The sequence below is a fragment of the Beauveria bassiana genome (genome assembly GCF_000280675.1).
Source record: "Beauveria bassiana ARSEF 2860 unplaced genomic scaffold BBA_S00048, whole genome shotgun sequence".
NCBI lineage: Eukaryota > Fungi > Ascomycota > Sordariomycetes > Hypocreales > Cordycipitaceae > Beauveria > Beauveria bassiana.
Window position 1 is genome coordinate 45562 of NW_007930883.1, and position 18507 is coordinate 64068.

General features: G+C 53.6%; 4 protein-coding genes across 4 annotated transcripts; 3 read left to right on the forward strand and 1 right to left on the reverse strand.

Annotated features, from left to right (window-relative positions):
* Nucleotides 1-332: 332 nt before the first annotated feature.
* Nucleotides 333-1724, forward strand: BBA_09233 (geranylgeranyl pyrophosphate synthetase; the record flags this gene model as incomplete). Its single annotated transcript, XM_008604330.1, has 1 exon — nucleotides 333-1724. One exon carries the CDS (start codon nucleotides 333-335, stop codon nucleotides 1722-1724), a length of 1392 nt encoding a protein of 463 aa, XP_008602552.1.
* Nucleotides 1725-1992: 268 nt separating this feature from the next.
* Nucleotides 1993-3537, reverse strand: BBA_09234 (integral peroxisomal membrane peroxin; the record flags this gene model as incomplete). Its single annotated transcript, XM_008604331.1, has 2 exons — nucleotides 1993-3310; nucleotides 3404-3537. The coding sequence occupies 2 exons, from the start codon at nucleotides 3535-3537 to the stop codon at nucleotides 1993-1995; spliced, it is 1452 nt and encodes a 483-aa protein (XP_008602553.1).
* An 833-nt stretch (nucleotides 3538-4370) lies between these two features.
* BBA_09235 (putative dual specificity protein kinase pom1) lies at nucleotides 4371-12489 on the forward strand (the record flags this gene model as incomplete). Its single annotated transcript, XM_008604332.1, has 4 exons — nucleotides 4371-4592; nucleotides 4745-5883; nucleotides 8360-11360; nucleotides 11413-12489. 4 exons carry the CDS (start codon nucleotides 4371-4373, stop codon nucleotides 12487-12489), a joined length of 5439 nt encoding a protein of 1812 aa, XP_008602554.1.
* A 5120-nt stretch (nucleotides 12490-17609) lies between these two features.
* On the forward strand, nucleotides 17610-18137 carry BBA_09236 (uncharacterized protein; the record flags this gene model as incomplete). The annotated part of the gene is made up of 2 exons (XM_008604333.1): nucleotides 17610-17836; nucleotides 18101-18137. The coding sequence occupies 2 exons, from the start codon at nucleotides 17610-17612 to the stop codon at nucleotides 18135-18137; spliced, it is 264 nt and encodes an 87-aa protein (XP_008602555.1).
* Between the last annotated feature and the right edge of the window lie 370 nt (nucleotides 18138-18507).

Here is an 18507-nt window from a genome sequence, read left to right on the forward strand (position 1 = left end):
ATTCAAAAAATCTTTCTACTTTCCGCTCTTTGCCGAGACATCCGATCGGTAACTAACTGGCACCACTCGTCTATCCGTAGTTATTATTCTGAAAACCCACGTCACTTGTCTCGGCCCGGTTCTCCATTGTCCGGCGCGGCGCCAAGACGAACTGATGTCTCTAGTTGGCTGCCTGCATTGTGGGACCGCTCCGAAGTGCCTGGAAACTCAATCGTCTTTTGCGTTTTCCCCTTCTCCAGAAACAGAAACAGAAACAGCTTTTCGTCTCAAAAATATCATTCAAATTCAAGCATATATCTGCAACGTTTCCCCCCACCTCCCATTTTGTGAAAATGGGTCCGACAAAGATTGCCGCTGTGGAATCGGCAGACCATACAACCACCGCCACTCACCATTCCACACAGACGACGACGACGATTTCACCCAGAGCGCGCACATCATCCAACCCTCTCTCGCTGCCCTCGGCGATTCCCCCTCGCACTTCTAGCAACGCCAGCTCGCGGGCCTCACCCACTCAGGGGCAGCCGCCGCCACGGTCACAATCGCCACCTCAGCCGCCCACCTCCACCCTGTCCTCCATAGCCGTCTCGCCCATGCCGTCGCCGCGCTCCCCGGGACTGCCTGAAAGCAGTAGCCAGCACGTCCACCACCACCGACGGCCTTCTGCTCTCAGCGCTGCGTCGCTCAAGTCGTCGTCTCCTACTCATCCTTGTTCTCCTCCTCCGCGGCAGAGCGCCGCCATGATGCAGCACCAGCTCTCCCCCACGGCGCCCTCAGACCCTTCACGCTACGCCACTGATAATCTCAACTTTACGTCGCAGCGCTCCTGGACCGCCGACAAGGAGCGCATCATCCGCGGGCCCTTTGCTTACACCATCAGCCACCCGGGCAAGGACATTCGCTCGCAGCTGATTGCCGCCTTTGACGCGTGGCTGCAAGTGCCGCCCGCGAGCCTCGACGTCATCACCCGCGTCGTCGGCATGCTGCACGAGGCGTCGCTGCTCGTCGACGACGTCCAGGACAGCTCGGAGCTGCGCCGCGGCTTCCCCGTCGCGCACCACATCTTTGGCGTCGCGCAGACCATCAACTCGGCCAACTACATTTACTTTGCCGCGCTGCAGGAGCTGCTAACGCTCAACAACCAGCAGGCGCTGGCGACGTTTACCGAGGAGCTCGTCAACCTACATCGCGGGCAGGGCATGGAACTCTTTTGGCGCGACACGCTCACGTGTCCCTCTGAGGACGACTACCTCGAAATGGTTGGCAACAAGACGGGCGGCCTCTTCCGCCTCGGTATCAAGCTCATGCAGGCCGAGTCGTCCGTCAGCCCGCCGCTCGACTGCGTGCCACTCGTCAACCTCATCGGCCTCATCTTCCAGATCCGCGACGACTACATCAACCTGAAATCCGACGAGTACTCGCAGCACAAGGGCATGTGCGAGGACCTAACCGAGGGCAAGTTTTCGTTCCCCGTCATCCATAGCATTAGGGCCCGCCCAGACGACCTGCAGCTCGTCAACATACTCAAGCAAAAGACGGCCGACATCCAAGTCAAGCGCTATGCCGTCGCCTACATGGAAGGCACGGGCAGTTTCGCCTACACCCACAAGGTGCTCGCGACGCTAATCGAGCGCGCCAAGAAGTTGACGCTGGAGCTGGACAATGGCCGCGGCAAGCAAGCCGGCATCTTGGCGATTCTGGACAAGATGGTGATTAATGAGTAAAGGGGGGTGTAGCTATGGGTACTTGAAATATTCGTCCGGGTATTGATACGTGTATTTCACGTGTGCCGGGTTAATACGTGTCGAGTCGTTAAACAGACACGGGGTTGGGGACATGTAGCGGGCATTTACTCTCAACACATATACCACGACATTTCCATTCCTATATAGAGGAATTAGTCATTTTCTAATTACAACACCCAGAAATCTTTCATCATTAGTCATTGTGTTCATTGTACATGCACAGTCTACCAACACAAACGCCCGCTCCTCACGAATACTCGACCTGGCTGACCTTGCGCTTCACCAACCTCACCCAGCGTCTCCTCCTCCACTCGCCCTTGAGGCCCGTCCCATCCTCGCCCTCTTCCCAGCTCGTGTGCGAGACGTTCCTAGCCGCCTTCACATCCGGATGCTCCACCACACGTGAGCGCCGCAGCACGTCTTCCTCCTCCTCATCGCCATCGTACATGTCGTAGACCCAGCGCTCGCCCTCGGTCTCGACCTCGACGCTCGTGATGATGCGCTCCTCCACCCACTCGCGGCTCCAAAGATCCAGCGCCCACTTCTTCTCGCTCCACTCCCAGCCCTCGGGCGGCGCCACATCCTCGAAGAAGCGCGTGCCGCGGGGCCGGTCGCCGGAGATGCGCGCCGCCGACAGCGGGTCGTACGGCGAGGGGCAAAAGACCCACGGCTCCCACTCGCCGGGGCCCGTCTTGCGCTGGAGCTCAAAAATCTCAACCTCGCGCGTCTCGGGCGCCGAGTCGAGCAGAATGTCGGACGCAATCCAGCGATCCGCAAACGACTTGGCCTTGTCCCCGCCGTCGCGCGCCGCCTCGGCCGCCACCTGCTGCATGCCCGCCGCCGCCGCGAGCTCGCCAAACTTGCCCGCCTTGATATCCGCGACAAACTGCACCACATACGGGTTCGTGGAACAAATGTGCGCCCAGCCGCCAGCCAGAAAGACGAAGCGCCACGGAATCAGGTGCGCCGTCGTCATCGTCACAAAGACGCCGGCGACGGCACCGAGAAACACCGTCGACGACAGCGCCTCGTCGCTGAAATTTGTCAGCGGCAGCACCTTTTCCACCACCAAGTCGTGCGCGTGCACAAAGGCACCCATCTGGTTCTGCAGCCGCCGCATGTTCTTGACAAAGTCGCGGCTGAGCTCGCGGACGGGCGCGACCGTCACGGGCGGCGCGAGCGGGGGTCCCGCCGCCGAGTAACCGACGCTCTGGTCGCTGGACAAGGTGCCGCGCGGGGGCGCCGGGTGCCGCGCCAGAAAGGCCGGGACCAGCACGCCGAGGACGAGCAGCGCGAGCGGCAGCGCCACGACCAGGGGCGGGTCGAGGCAGAGGAGGGTGTAGACGGCCAGCAGGGAGAGCGTCTGCGTGGGGTGCTGCCACTCGAGCAGCGACTCGGTCAGGTCCTGCAGCTGGAAGAGCACGCCGGCGCGGGCGTTGAAGCGTCGAAAGTTGTAAGACATGGTGCCGAGGCTGAACTCGGGCGCGCGGTGGGCGCTGGCCACATCCTCGTCGAGCGTAAAGCTGACCTCGCCGTCCTCGGCGGGCATAACTTGGGCGAGAAGTCTGGCAGTCATTCACGTCATCAGCAAAGGTAATGAGCAGTGAAGGGGGAGCAGTGAAGGGGGGAGAGGGGGGAGGAGGGGGAGGCTACGGTACCTTTCGACGAGGCGGTCCTGGATGCTGGCTCTTTCGCGGAGCGCTGCGAGCCCACCAAACAGACCGTATCGCTGGGTGGGCGTAGCCTCGTCGGTGGCGGCGGCGGCCGAATCCTCATTTTTAATATCGGACATTATCTGCGCGTTTCACGTAGAGAGATGCATGCGCATAGCTGAGTTTGAGTGATGAAGAAGGTTGATTGCAACGGGCTAGCGCATGTGACGTTATACCGACATGCCGAGGCGGCCAATGGCCCGCTGTATCGAGTATCCCAGAGTCGGTGGGGCAAGTTCGAGCATTGGGAGCATTGCGCCGTGTGCCGTGCGGTTTTGCTGCGGTTTTGCCTGCAAGTCTCTAAACAATAAGAAAAACAGTATAAAAAACGGGCTATAAAGATGGTTTGAGAATATGCGTGAATTTCAGTCAATGACAACGCATTAGACGTTTCTCTTTAGTTTCCACCATGACTCTTTCACTTCCCCTCTCTTGTCTGGCGCATTGATAAGTCGGACTGCCTTGATTCTGCACCGTACCTTTTAAAAACTGCTGCACAGCTTGTACGCCACACTATATAGTATTGGCAATTGCTGAATGCTGAAAGCAAACTCAGAGTTATCATTCAGGCTTTCAGCTCAATTTTGACCAATCCTCGGGTAGCTGGCTGCTTACAACAATGGAAAACATTCTCCGGTGGCTTCTTTCAGCTAATATGTCTTACACGTCGACACCGTGCATGCATGAGAGCTGAAGTCTAGATGCCTCAAGTGCACCGCGGATACCTAAATTAACTGCAATACTTTACTTTTAATCACATTAAGCTAATCACTTCTGAAAGAAGCTATGGATCTACAGCTGGATGCAGATGCCTTCTTCTTCAACAAAGTATAAAAGCCCAACGCCAGTCCGTTCAAGCTGCACATCCCATCTTCATCACAGACTCACAGCACATCTCAGACATTGTTCAAACATGGCCCCAATCAACCTTTTCAAGGCACTCGCCTTTGCAGCTACATGCTTTCACGCTGTGGCGTTGGACTTGCGTCTAAACCCTGGTATCAATGCCCGCCAGGATGAAGACCGCGTGCTCCCATCCCGAACTACCATCACCATTCCCTACCTTGGAAGAACCACGACTTCGACTGTCATTACCCATTGCGGCGTTACGACAGTCGTTGTTGAGACTCCCTTGGTGACTGCACCTTGCTCTACCACCACTTCAACCTCTACCAGGACCACCACTTCAACCTCGACCAGGACCACCACTTCAACCTCTACCAGGACAACCTCTTCAACCTCGACCAGGACCACCACTTCCACTCCTACCACTTCAACCACCACTAGGACCACTACTTCCACTCCTACCACAACCTCTACCAGAACCACCACTCCAACAACTACCAGAACCACTACTTCAACCTCTACCAGAACCACCACTCCAACAACTACCAGAACCACCACTCCAACAACTACCAGAACCACCACTTCAACCTCTACCAGGACCAGCACTTCCACCCTACCACTTCAACATCTACCAGAACCACCACCTCATCATCTACTAAAACCACCACTTCCTCGTCTACCAGGACTACCACCTCGTCATCTACTAGAACCACCACCTCGTCATCCACCAGGACCACCACTTCCTCGTCCACCAGGACCACCACTTCCTCATCCACCAGGACCACCACATCCTCATCCACCAGGACCACCACCTCGTCATCTACCAAGACCACCACCTCGTCATCTACCAGGACCACCTCATCTACCAGAACCACGACTTCATCTTCCACCACCACCACCCGCCCCATCCCAACACCAACACCCGGCGGCCCATGCTCCATCATCAAACCCGGCTGCTCCGCCGCCGGCCTCAACATTGACTACTACTCCAACCCCTTTGCCGGATACAGCCGCCAAGGTAGCTTGCCCTGGTCCTACTACATCACGCAGCGCCTGCGCCCGCTCGCCTCGTCCCTCACCAACGTCGCCTTTTTCCCGCAAGACTTCGGCCCGCCCGCGTCCTTCCCCAAGGTGTACCCGAACGCCCAATTCCCCACGGCCTGGTACGCCGTGGGCTGGAAAAAGCTCACCAACGGCGGAATCAACGTCGACGCCAACAACTTCACGCTCGTCTACTCGGGATTCTACCGCGCCGCCGAGACGGGCCGCCACTCGCTGTGCACGACAGCCGATAATGAAAACGACGTCTTCTTCGGGCACGGGAATGCGTTTAGCTGCGTCAACGGCGCCGTGGATACGAGCGTCACGCCTCTGGTGGTGTCGACGGGCGGCAACTACATCAACGGGCTCAAGTGCGCCGAGGTGGACTTGGTCGCGGGCGCCTGGTACCCGCTGCGAAGCGTGACAGGAAACTGGCAGGGCCCGTCGGCGTTTAACTTGACCATCAAGACGCCGAGCCAGCCGTTTGAGCAGCGACGGAATGACTTTTCAGGCCGCGCGTATCCTCACAACTGTGGATTGTTTGTTTGAGAGTGACGACAGTTGAAAGGATTCGGCTTGTCAGACAGCTGGTTGTTTGGACAGTCTTTACGTCATTTTGCTGAGGACACTCATTATTGACCGCTTGATGATGCTCAATGTAGGGTATAACTGAACCTCATATTAGTGAGACTAGCTTATTCGATCAAAGTTCCGTCGTGTCTCGTGTCTCGGCCTTTCATTTATGATTGTATTGGTAAAGGGAACCCGAGTTTTGGGTCCAAAAAGTGACGTAACACAATGATCGAGCTTTGGATGATCATCTTTATTCTGTGCATAATCCGATGGTCGATCTGCTAAAGCCGGATTCTGTAGCGGAAATCGACAAAAAGGGTGTAATAAGCCATGTTTCATTGATGCAAGTCATGATATCAATGAGTAGCGTGAATGAGTTTTTGGCAGGTTAGCAGAAAAGGAAATGCAAAATAACGCAAGCAAGGATAACATATCGAGTGTGGATGCAAGGCCCGCTTCATGTACGCGACTATCGCGACACAGTGGCCGCACCGTAAACATGGTTTGCCATCCTTGGCTAGAGGTTTCGCAGCTGGAGTTATTAAAGGGGATCAAGTATAATCCATATTAGGGAGTGGTCTACTTATCCTGAGGCGGTAAGGCGGTAGCATCGATGAAGGAAAAAAAGATTTGGGATATCTCAATGAAGGAGAAGTATGACAAGTATGGTTTCTTGAGCCCCATGTTAATAGTACTGGTAGGCTGGCTCTGCGGATCAGGCAATACGAAACCAATCAATCCGGTCTGATCTGTACCAATCACGGCAATGCATGTTGACAGGCTCCCCTGAGATGGCTCCTTTTTCCGGGGCTGAATTGGTGGCGCGCCACATGGGGGACGACGAATCGCGTGTCGGCGTACTGTTTTTTCTTGAAATTGTTTGGATTATTCAGGGAAACACTCGTCTTGCCTTGTGGGTGATGGATCGACACCGGCCCTCAACTCGCGATTGCGATGGCACAAATTGCCTGTACCTGGTGTTGGCGGCAATGTTGTGAGTTGTGAGTCGTGACAAACAGAGGTCCCTTTTCGCTGCCTTGTCAAGTTGCTGCCTTGCTGCCCTGCAGGTTTTAGCGGGCTGGAGGTTTGGCGGCGCAGTGGTGGCTGGCCGGTAACAGCGGCGATTGGGGGACTTTGGGGCCTTGTGGACGCCTCTCCTGATTATGCTTTGATGGCACAGTGCTAGTTAGGTGCCGGATATTATGTCTCCCTTTCTCCCCTTTTTCTTCATCTTGTGTCCGGTTATTTAGTTAGTTAAATGAGTTGTCCTGCACTAGAAGACGAAAACGGTAGCTGCTTACCTAAACAACTTGTACTTGTACCAAGGGTCTGTGCCGCCTCGCGCCGGGCCGTGGGTGAAGAAAGGATGCCCCGCCAAGTAGACAGTACCTGCAAGCATGACAGAGTTGAGTGGGCAGATACAGGTAACCATTCCGAGCAGCAATGTGTGACGATGCTGCCAAAAGTGACCAAGACCAGGCAAGCAAACAAATACGCCAATGATCGAGGACAAATTACAAGTTGCCAGGCACGTTGGGTAAATAAATAAAGAAAAAGGCCGCTGTTTGGCCCGAGTCCCTGACCGCCTGCCTGGCCCGGGGTCAGCCCGCTAGCGCATCCTGCAATACTCATGCGAGTGACAGGATGACAGCCATGCACCACCAGAGATAGATACAAACGCTCATGTCGCGATCCTGTGCACTCTGCTTGAAAAAGAATAAATGTAAAATTATACTCAGGGTGAAATCGAGTTTATTCTCGATTTTAAGAATCAAGGGGTCACATTTTTCATTACTTATCCCACATTCCTACCATCACAGTGGTGCTGCGCTGCTCCCGTCAACTGTCCAAGGGCCCCCCTCTAGTGGGTCTCAACCTCCGCATCCCTCATCTCGAAAAAACAACCAAGAACTGGCCTTGAAACGCTGCCTCTGCCTCACTCCTATCTTTTTTTCACTCTCCAACCCCAAGCTCGACTCGCTCCCTCTGCGAATCCCCTCCCAGAGGTAGCTTCCTGACTACTCCCTGCCCGCTGCTGTCAACTGCCGAGTTTTTTTTTTCTTTTCCGCTTCTTCCTCTTCCTCTTCGTTTTCGTCGGCACGCCTTGGCCTGCAATCACGCCTCCTTTCTTTCCATCTTTGCCTGCCCTCGCAACCCCATCAGCTTCGGGATGAGGTAGCCTTTCGGATGCACTCAGCTTCCCAATCGGACTGAGGCCCCCTCGACATTGGCTCTTCGTGAGCATCAATTCGCCCTCGGCCGTGTTTTTTTTTTTTTTTGCTCGCATCCTCCTTGGCCTTGCTGTCGGCTCTATGACATTGAGAGGAAGTCGGACAACTGGGTCTCGAGGCACGGAATCCTCTCCCACCAGACTGTACGCCATTACACAATGAATGACACTCCTTTTATGCACGCCTGCAACTAACAACACTGCCATTTTAGTCCTCAATCTACATCCAGTGTCTCCCTGTCCACCTCCGCCACCGGCATCAAGGCCGTGTCAAACGCACCCATGCTTAGCGCCCCCAACCAGTCGCACTTTTCGTTCAATCGAAATGGCGATGCTGCACGCCAGGCCTCGAACTCATACGACTTTCTTCCCTCTGTCAACTTCGACGACCTCCATGCTAGTATCGAATCCGCATCCACCGATTTCAAGCTCACCCAGTTTCCCTCTCCTACCGGGGCTGGTAGCATCCTAGACCCCAAGGCCAGGGCCGCCGTCGAGTCCTCTGACAGGATGAGCTCCGCGCACACCGCCGACATCAGCAATCGAGGCTACATTCCATCAGTGACAACCGCGACCGCCACACGCGCTGCACGCTCCACTTCCATAATAGGCAGACCAACCACCTCAAGCCGGCAACCTAGCACCTCGTCAATTGCCTCTTCATGGTCAGCCTCGGGGGACAGCCTCACCGCGCCTGCCCCGGTCCGTTCGCGTCGTCAGAGCCAGTACCCCCCGGTTTCGAATGCCAACACAACCGCGAAGCCGCCTCGCAAGTCGGTAGGTCCTGGCATTTTGGTTGAGTGCGATGCATACTCCAGTGCCCAGCGCCGTCGGCCGAGCATTGTCTCTGACCGTGGCTGTTCGGATTCAACCTGGACCTCAATCGATGGTCCAGATTCAGCCGGGCCTTTCAATCCATCCCGAGCCGCCAAAGCCAGATCTGTGCAGCCTCCCCCGCGAGCTGCCCAGCCTAGCCTAAGCGCTTATGGCGTAGAGTCGAACCGTCTGTCTTTGGCCACTCGCTCGCCACGTCTCAATATCAATAATCGCGGCGGCCTTGCCGCGCCTTCAACCGGAAACAAGAGAACCTCTATGATGCCTGGTACAGGCCACTCTTCGCATGCCAGTGGTTTGGGAGCAAGGACCATCAGCCCAACTGACACCCGCCGTATGAAGCGCATGTCCATGATGCCGCCGCAACCAATGAGCCAATCCAGTACCATGCCGCCTCCACCCCCAGTGTCCATGGACAACAGATCTACCTCAAAGTCGCCTTCGCTTAATCCGAGAAAGCCGTCTCTCACGCCATCCTCGGCTCGTACAACTCCGGATCACAGCCGAAAATCTCACACTTCTGGTCTCTCCGTTGGCTCCACCGGCAGCTTCTCCTTCGCCCAACAATCATCGACTAGCTCAACGCAGCCACGCAACCAGGTTCCGGCTACTAACTCGCGACTGCCAGCACCCAAAAATGCCATCAACTCCCAGAGTAGTTCTGGGCAAAATGAGGAAGACGAGGATGTTCCCCCTGTGCCCGCCATTCCCAAGGTTTACGAGTCACCAAAGGACAACGCACCTGCTGGCCCATACTTTTTGGACAAGAAGCGATCCGCTCTCAGCTCCGTGGAAACTCTGAGCATACACAGCAACTCAACTGGTAGTATCTCACTACCATCTCTACCTGAGCCTGCAAAACCCAAGCGTCGTCCCAGCGCGAGGAAGAGCTCAATTGCTACATCTAGCCAAGATGAGAAGCAGACCAGCCAATCCAGGAAGCATTTGCAGCCTTTGACACTCCCCGCTCTAAATCTTGCTCCCCTCAGCATTCCAACCGCGGCCAAAGTGGCAGCATTGCGGGATCAGCCTCAGAAAGAGCCTCGATCTAGCCCACCAGTCACTCGACAGGTTCCCAAAACGCCGACAACTCCAATGACCGCCTCCAAAAGCTCCTTCTTTCAGAACCGATATGACGATACCATGGAGTTGCCCGCCTTGAGAAGCAGCAGCACCGTGCATCATAGTCACCGAAAGAATGTGTCTCCTCCAGATGCTGCCTCCTCCGATTCGTCGTCGATAATCATTCAAGAACCCAACAGCAAGTATAGCATTTCGCCTTTTCTGTCATCATCCCTTCCCAAGACTGGATATGACTTCAACGGCCAAAAGCGATCCAAAGCTAGTGGCGATAATGTAACCGTCACGGGTAACCTTACCGAAGGCCGCTTTTCCAAGAAGTCGGTTAGCAAATCAATCGACACCGCCAAGCATGTACCAAAATCTCCAGGTCCACCGCCGACTCCTGATGAGCCCGCAACGCCTTCGTCCATGAGCTCACTTCGACGCAAACTTAGCCTTTCTTGGAAACGCAGTGCATCTAAGAACCACGGCGATACAGATGATACTGGCGACAGATCCCCCAAGGAGACAGTTCCCCGCTTACCCGCCTCAGCAACTGCCAGCAACTTACACAATGTCAAGACACGGAGCCCAACAGTATTGGCCACCACGAGCACTAACAATGAGCAGCGAATACGAAAGAGCTCTGCTCCAAGCCAGACAATGCTACCGCACTCTAAAAGTGATTCATGGGGTAACCGCAACGAACCCGACTACTCGGCCTTGAAGCCCCTCAGCCGAATCGTACACTCGACGCACAAGAATATAAAATCAAAGAGCTCATCGACGACCCTGCGACAGACTAGTTCCTACACCGCGGACGATCTTGATCAATATGATTTAGAGGCCAATGCTGAGATGCGCAAGATCAGCGCCCGACGCAAGGAGACAGATATTGCCGCCCGAACTCTGGATGCTCTCAAAAAGAGGGCAACGCCAAAGGAGCGTGTGGGTCCTCAAGAAGCCATTCGCATCGCTATGCTCAACATCTACGAACGAGGCGAGATTATCGACTATAACGATGTCTACTTTTGCGGCACTCAAAGTGCTCGTAAAGTGGTGGGCGATTTGCAAGCATCTGCCCCCAATTTTGGCTATGACGATGAACGCGGCGACTACACCATTATTGCTGGAGACCACCTGGCATACCGCTACGAGATTGTAGACGTCCTCGGAAAGGGTAGTTTTGGACAGGTACTGCGATGCATTGACCACAAGCTCGGAAAGCTGGTCGCTATCAAGATGATCCGCAACAAGAAGCGCTTCCATCAGCAAGCTCTTGTAGAAGTCAATATTCTGCAAAAGCTTCGCGAATGGGTACGCTCCTATACTCCCATTCTTTGTGATTTGGACTGACTGAATGCAACAGGATCCTCAGGATAAACACAGCATGGTTACCTTCACGCAAAGCTTCTACTTTCGTGGGCATCTCTGCATCTCGACTGAGCTACTCGATATGAACCTGTACGAGTTCATCAAGGCACATTCATTCCGCGGCTTTTCTCTCACCATTATTCGACGTTTCACCAAGCAGATTCTCAGCTCTTTGATACTGCTCAAGCAGCGCAAGATTATTCACTGCGACTTGAAGCCAGAGAACATTCTGCTCAAGCACCCTATGCGTCCCGACCTCAAGGTAATTGACTTTGGCTCGAGCTGCTTCGAAAATGAAAAGGTATATACCTATATCCAATCTCGTTTCTATCGATCGCCTGAGGTGATATTGGGGATGACGTATGGCCTGCCAATCGACATGTGGAGTGTTGGCTGCATCCTGGCTGAGCTCTACACTGGTGTGCCCATTTTTCCTGGCGAGAATGAGCAGGAGCAACTTGCTTGCATTATGGAAGTGTTTGGACCACCGGAGAAGCATCTAATTGAGAAGAGCACCCGCAAAAAGCTATTTTTTGACTCGATGGGCAAGCCTCGCTTGACAGTATCTTCCAAGGGTCGCAGAAGACGTCCGTCATCCAAGACGCTGCAGCAGGCACTCAAGTGTGACGATGAAGCGTTTGTCGATTTTTTGGCTCGCTGCCTTCGCTGGGATCCCGACCGTCGTCTGAAGCCCGAGGATGCTTTATGCCACGAGTTCATTACGTGTCAAAAAATGGCGCCTGTGCCGCGCATGCCGACAAGAGAGTCGTCGCCAGTGAAACGAAATAACACCATTACCATGTCGAGGCCTCTGCCGGATCCCCCCAAGAGTCTGGGGACGCTGCGAACTGTACCGAGTCCGACCAAAGGTGCGATGCCTCTAAACGGGGCATCGAGACGGATTTCTGGGGCGACGGGTGCTACGGCGGCGAGCCTCAACCGACGTACCAGCGCAGGACCAGGTAGCGTGACATCCTCTAGCGGGCTGCCCCGAATCACAGCTCGCTCGGCCAGTGGAAAGCCCGACCTGGCTGCCGCAGGTGCGTCTGCGGCCATGAACCGGCGAGCCTAGAGGGCAAGTCGGCGGTCCGAGTTTTGAAGTCCGCAGCAGATTTCCATGAGAGGATAGACTGGGTAACTGTCTTTGGTTTATGATTATGAGGCTATTGTGTATTTCTATTGATTTGGTGGCAAGTATAACAGGTACAAGAGAGCCTTGCCCATTTACAGCAGTGAGGTTTGGCAACTGTTATCGTTTGTTGTTGTTTTCTTTTGGTCACGATTTTTTTTTATCATGGAAAATGGACCCTGATGATGATCAAGGGGGTCCAGTTGAATCGATGGTCGTTTTTGCAAGGACTGCTTTGAAGGGGGGCAACCCCATGCGGATACCCAAATCATTAAGCATGCATGGAAGCCGTCTAGCTTTCAGATTCTAATGTCATTTCATTGCGTTGTTGCATGGCTGTATATTTGCACTCTGTCTGTCTCTTTCTGCCTGCCTGCCTGTGTGTGTGTGTGCGTGTGTGTACAAGGGAAAAGTACAGCTAAGTCGATGGACAAGGCGATGAGAGCCATGGGAAAAATGAATAAATTTTGTACAATTCAACTTGAGTGTCTTTGAGGCCTCTTCCGAAAACATCTCACAAACCACAAGGCAGCCAATCAGGCAGGCGTCTTGCAGCTGCACGGACGCGAGGTTTCTTCCTTTTCTTGTCGCTCGGCTGTGCTAGAACGACGGAACAAGATGACAGGCTTCACCTCAGGTCTAAATCGGGATTAGATAAATTACGAGTGTATACAATCGAGTCTTTGCTCAGAATTGACAACGGCCCATTGTACAAGTCGTCATCAGCAGAGCATGCTGATTGGCTCTCGGAGACGACGACGAGGCTGCAGACGAGGCTGACCACCACCCACACCCCTCTTATTTACATGTTCTTTTGTGCCAGCAAAAGCGCCAATAGAACTTTTTTTAAACGGACCGAATGTATTCACCCAATTACATTTCTGTTTGTTTTTTTCTCTTTACAAGTTTTTGCAAATTGGCAACTTAAACGGCAAATAAACGACTTCGCACCCCCGACTGTTGCTTGTATTTATCTGCTGACCTCGCAGTAACCATTACATTGTATATCTGTACACCGAATGGATATCGGGATGGCGTGTGTATAGAAAGCAGCCGGAACAAGACAACATTTCGTTATTGTATGTAGAGGAAAAACCACAAGGCCATTGTAGCTGTAGCCACACTTTTCTCTTTTCTTTTTCTTTTTTCTTTTCCCTCATTCCTCGTCTTCCCGCTTTGTAAAAAGTCACGCCTTCTCGGGCGCCGCATCGTCCCAAGCTCGACACCGAGGTTATGCGGTGGCTGTGGACTTAGGGCGGTGACTGGGTGAGGCGCAGCGACTTGGGAAGCGAGCCCAACTTTTGGTTCGCAATGCAGGCAGGCAAGGCATCAGCTCTCGTGTAATAATACAATGGGACTAACATGGCTGAAAGCAGAGAAGAAGAGAAATGTCCGAGCCTTGATGATTTTTCTTTGAAACAAGCGATCAGTGGTACAACTTTGAGCCGCGATTTTCGACAGACTTGCTCAAGCTCCTGCCATCGGGTGGACTACCTACACTTCCCAGGCGGGCGCTCGGTGGGGAACCGAGTACCCGGAGACGCCGTCCGCCCCAGTGGGGGATTCAGTGGGGGATTGCGGTCCAAGACAGAAGTGTTTCCAAGTTTGCGAGTGTCCGGCAAGGGAAGCTTGTTTCGCGGTATAGCTCTGCTTCTATACGGAAGCTTGTATTTGGTTATTATTAGACTTGGCTCTGCGTGGCCTGATTCGGCTGTCGTCGACGCTAGAGGCGAAACCCTGTAGTATTCGACTCACAGAAGCGTGGGAATAGTAGCTGGCAGTTTCGACAAGAGCTGTTTCTTTTTTTCAAGCTGGTGTCTAGGCCTCGGCACGGCTGAGCAACGATCTCCGTGGGAGGCGTCTCTATCGCGTGAGGGCGGGTTGTGTTACGGCTTACACGACTGCACAAGCCCGCGAATCGTCAGCAAATGCAGGGACTTTTTACACCACGGTCCTGTCAGGTCAGCGCCCTTGCGTCTATTCTTGGGCCAAGGCATGTTTCACAGCCGCCGTTTCAGACTGGCTCTCGCATGCAACGCAAAGCAAGAGGCTGAAGACACGCCCTGAAAAGAGTAGCAGTGTTGCGAGGTGTGGATGCGTGCGAGTAAAAATAGCATCTGTGCCTGCAGCGCGTTGCATCGCGAAGCTGGGCAGAAGGCAAACTGCGGGACAGTGCAGATACCTCCACAGTGGTTGAGTGGGTTGAGTGGTCTCTACTTATTCACGCCCCGGTGCGGTCATGATGGCGCCCACCAGCTCCAGACACGTCTGTGGCTTTCTAGGTGCCGGGCTCGCTCGTCGGTCTAGCGAGATATGTAGCTGCTCGTAAGTTGAACTGATGCAGCTTTTGGCTGGGCGATCACTACGGCAAGGGCCCGTGTCTAGGACATGCATCTTGACTTGGGTAGCGTTGACTGACAGCTTGAATAATGCCTGCCTGCTTGCCTGCTCCGCGTGCCTTTCGTGTCTTGGAGTGTTTGCATGTCTCGTAATTTCAGAGTCTAGGACGTTGATTGTTGTCTCTTGCGTATGTTTCGTAGTCAGGCAAGGTAGTGCTTGACAGTCAGCTCTTGAGAGAATTTGCTTGTCAAAGTATGCACGACCTTGCCTCGGTGTCTATGCGAATTCGTTCGGGAAGATACACTTATGGTGTGTGCAGTTGGCATCGACCCATAGCGTCATCTCGATTGCCCATCGATGCCATGTTAGGCTTGGTAGTTACTAAATTTGAACCAGCAACAAGTACCCGTCATTCTGGGTGCAGCGGTTGGCCGACGATGCCATGGTGCATGGCCCGATGTGTCATGGCGGTTTACGGCTCGGCACCGGTATCTGCTCAGCATTCGTATCTAGGTAGCCCTTGAATGTTTGTTGCGCGAAAAAGGTGCTTGTTCGCAATAGGTCAGTTCATCTAAAATCGGTTGCCTATGTGTCAACAGTGCAGCTTGTTACCTGACTTTGGTCAGTACCTAGGGCGGAGGAGCCCATGGCTGTGGTGCGAGGCTGATGTGGAGTATCGGAGGAGGCTGTGAGGGCATATTGGTCGAACTGGCGAATACTAGTAGCCAGGAGCATCCCGTTTCGGTCCGGTGGCTTTACCGATTGACGATGTAGGGAATGAGTCAATTCGAGGAAAGAAACCCATTGCAATAGATGGCAGTCGGTTGAATCAGAAAGGCAGTGGGACAGGGACACGACATTGGAGATGCATAAAGATGGGACAAACGGGTGAGGCTGCCTTGATGCCTGGAATATCTGGGCTGGAGATGACTGTTTGGAGCACGTGAACCAGTCATGAGCCAGGAATTAATTGGCTGTGGGCCGGCCTGGTTGAGGGTGATCGTCGACAGCAGCTGCCACAGTGACTCGACCTGCTGTAAAATTCAGTGAAGTAGCCGCTGTGGCACGCTATAACGCGCTGTGACGCGCTGCAATGCACTTGTCGATGCTTGCTCATCAACGGCAATCCCACGACAAAAGCACCTCGAATGGCACAGCCTTGTTCTGTATTCCAACTTCTCATTGTAGCCTTGTCAAGCATGTCGAAAAGTACCTAAGCTGTCACCACGCATCAGTTTGTACATACAGCATAGGTACATGTCTCAGCACCCACAGCAGCCAGCCGCGCATTCGCCGCAGCACGTAACACAAAACTATAACAGCCATCAACCAATGATGTTTTTTTAAACGCACGGAGCCGTCATACGCGATTACTATGCCATCTTACCAAGCATGAATATCACCTCTTCATACTTAGTTATCTTCTCGGGAGCTATACTCTGCCGTCAACTTTTAGTCAGTAATGGACACCCCTGCTCGCGCCTGTCCGCCTGTCCCACACGTCAATTCAGCCCTGCTGCGTACATGGCGTTCTATGCCCTCGCTGGGCAACCGGGCTCCCCCAAAAAAATTGGGCTCATGTGAGCGACAACTGACGCCCGCAGCAATTGGACGATGACTCTTTTTCTTCCATCTCTTCTTTGCCTAGCTCTGCCTGGCCCAGGCAGCAACTCTCTCTATCTGTGTCTTCTTTAAGCCAATTGGCTGCGCCCACCACCTCTTTGGGTAATGAACCTTGATTTATTTTATCCACTGGGATTTAAAGGAAAAACAGGAAAAGTTCAAGATAAATTGTCCGAATATGGCTTCCTCTTTCGAAGCTGCGCTTCTCTCGCCATACTCTTGTTAGTCACCAGTCACACCCCCCTCCCTCTTACACACACCAACACTCTCCCTCATTCCGTCTCTTCTCAGTTCCTCTCCTCCAATTTCTCTCCAAGTCCTCTCCAACAACCTCCACCAATTACCAATCACTAACAAAAGTAGTCATCCTTACGAGAACCGTTTCTCACCACAGCTTTACCAAATAACCGCAACAGCCTTGTCCATCCCGCTCTGCCCACACTTGTGTAGTCGTCCCATGTATGTCCACTGTTTCCCAAGTCTCCATCCTCCCGCCGCCCCCCTGGCAAGCCAGCCCCCATGCATCGTAGACACTTTTTCTACTATTCCTGATGATGCGGTGGTGGTGGTGTGTAAGTGGATATTAGCATTTTTTTTTGTCCTAATTCACTGCCGCCCACACACCCCAAGCTGCCCGTTCCTCTAGGCTACCGGGTCCGCCCACCGACTATAAGGCTATACGTCCCTACCTCTTCCGGTTCTCTTCTGCCTGGCTGCCTACATCACCCTCTAATCTCTCGTTTTCATTAAAAAGTCACGGATTTCCTTGAGTCTTGCTCTTCTCTGCCTCCTTTTCGTTTTCTGTTTTCCATCTACACACTGCTCATCTGAACGCCAGACTCTCTACACGTCTGTGACATCATAAGACTGCCATTCTCTTACACTGTCCATGACTGCTTCCACACACAATAAAGGCACACAACAGTGTACTGCACCTGGACAATCTGCCGCAGCATAACTATTGCTGGATATACGTTGTCAGACATACAACGTCACTGCTCTTCTGCGACGGCCTTATTCTGCCAACCCCGTCGGCCTGACTCCAGTTACTAGACTAGAACTGAGGCAGCTCAAGTCAACTCAGACCACAACTCTCCATCATGTGCTACCAAGTCGTTGAGCTGTACGCCGCCTGCCGCTGCCTCTATTACCAGCACGCCGTCGACCGCTGCCCCTCGTATGGCCACCACGGCGTCGAGAAGCGCACCATCTGGGTTGGCTACTCCTGCGCCGCCCACGCCGCCCACCAGGCCGCCGCCGCCAACCACTTCACCCACTCATCTGACTCTGGCTACAGCAGCTACCGCTCAGCTTCCAAGGGCTTCAAGTGAAATGCGCTGTCTTGGGCGGTGGGCTGTTGCCGTACATGCGGGTGCTTGAACCCGTTTCGGCTTCACGACTGGGTTGTCTTTCTCTGCTCGACCAACCCCTCTCGGCTTTCATCCCAGCTTGCTGTGGCAAGACACGCGGCATGTTTATGAAAAATACCCCCATTCTTTCGCTTTATCTCGCCGTTGGACGCATTTACGACTCAACGCCTCTCTATACAGTGTATGCACTTGTACATCTATTCACGACAACAAGTGGCAAGCTACCGCCTCGCAGCAGACGACTTTACGACCATCTAAGCTGAGCTGGCTCAGTCTCTGAATTCATGTTTACAAAGGCCCCCTTGCTTTGGGACATTTCCTCTCAATTCTTTTGTTTTGCTTTATAAGAGCGCATAGATACCACTTATTTCGGGCAAGCAGGCCAGCTTCACGACCATCCGCTTGTCAACGCATTTCATCTCATTCTCAGGCTCAAGGCCAACTACACTCTATTCGCAAAGAAAAAAAAACGGCATACTCTCTCCACACTTTTAGGGTATTACATGGCACGGATATACGGTTGCACGCATAGGATGCACTATTTCTCTTTTTGGATTATTTTCTACTACCAGCTTGTTTACAATGCTATGCTGTACTGGTTGCAGCTCCGGTTTGGCCGTGCCAAGCC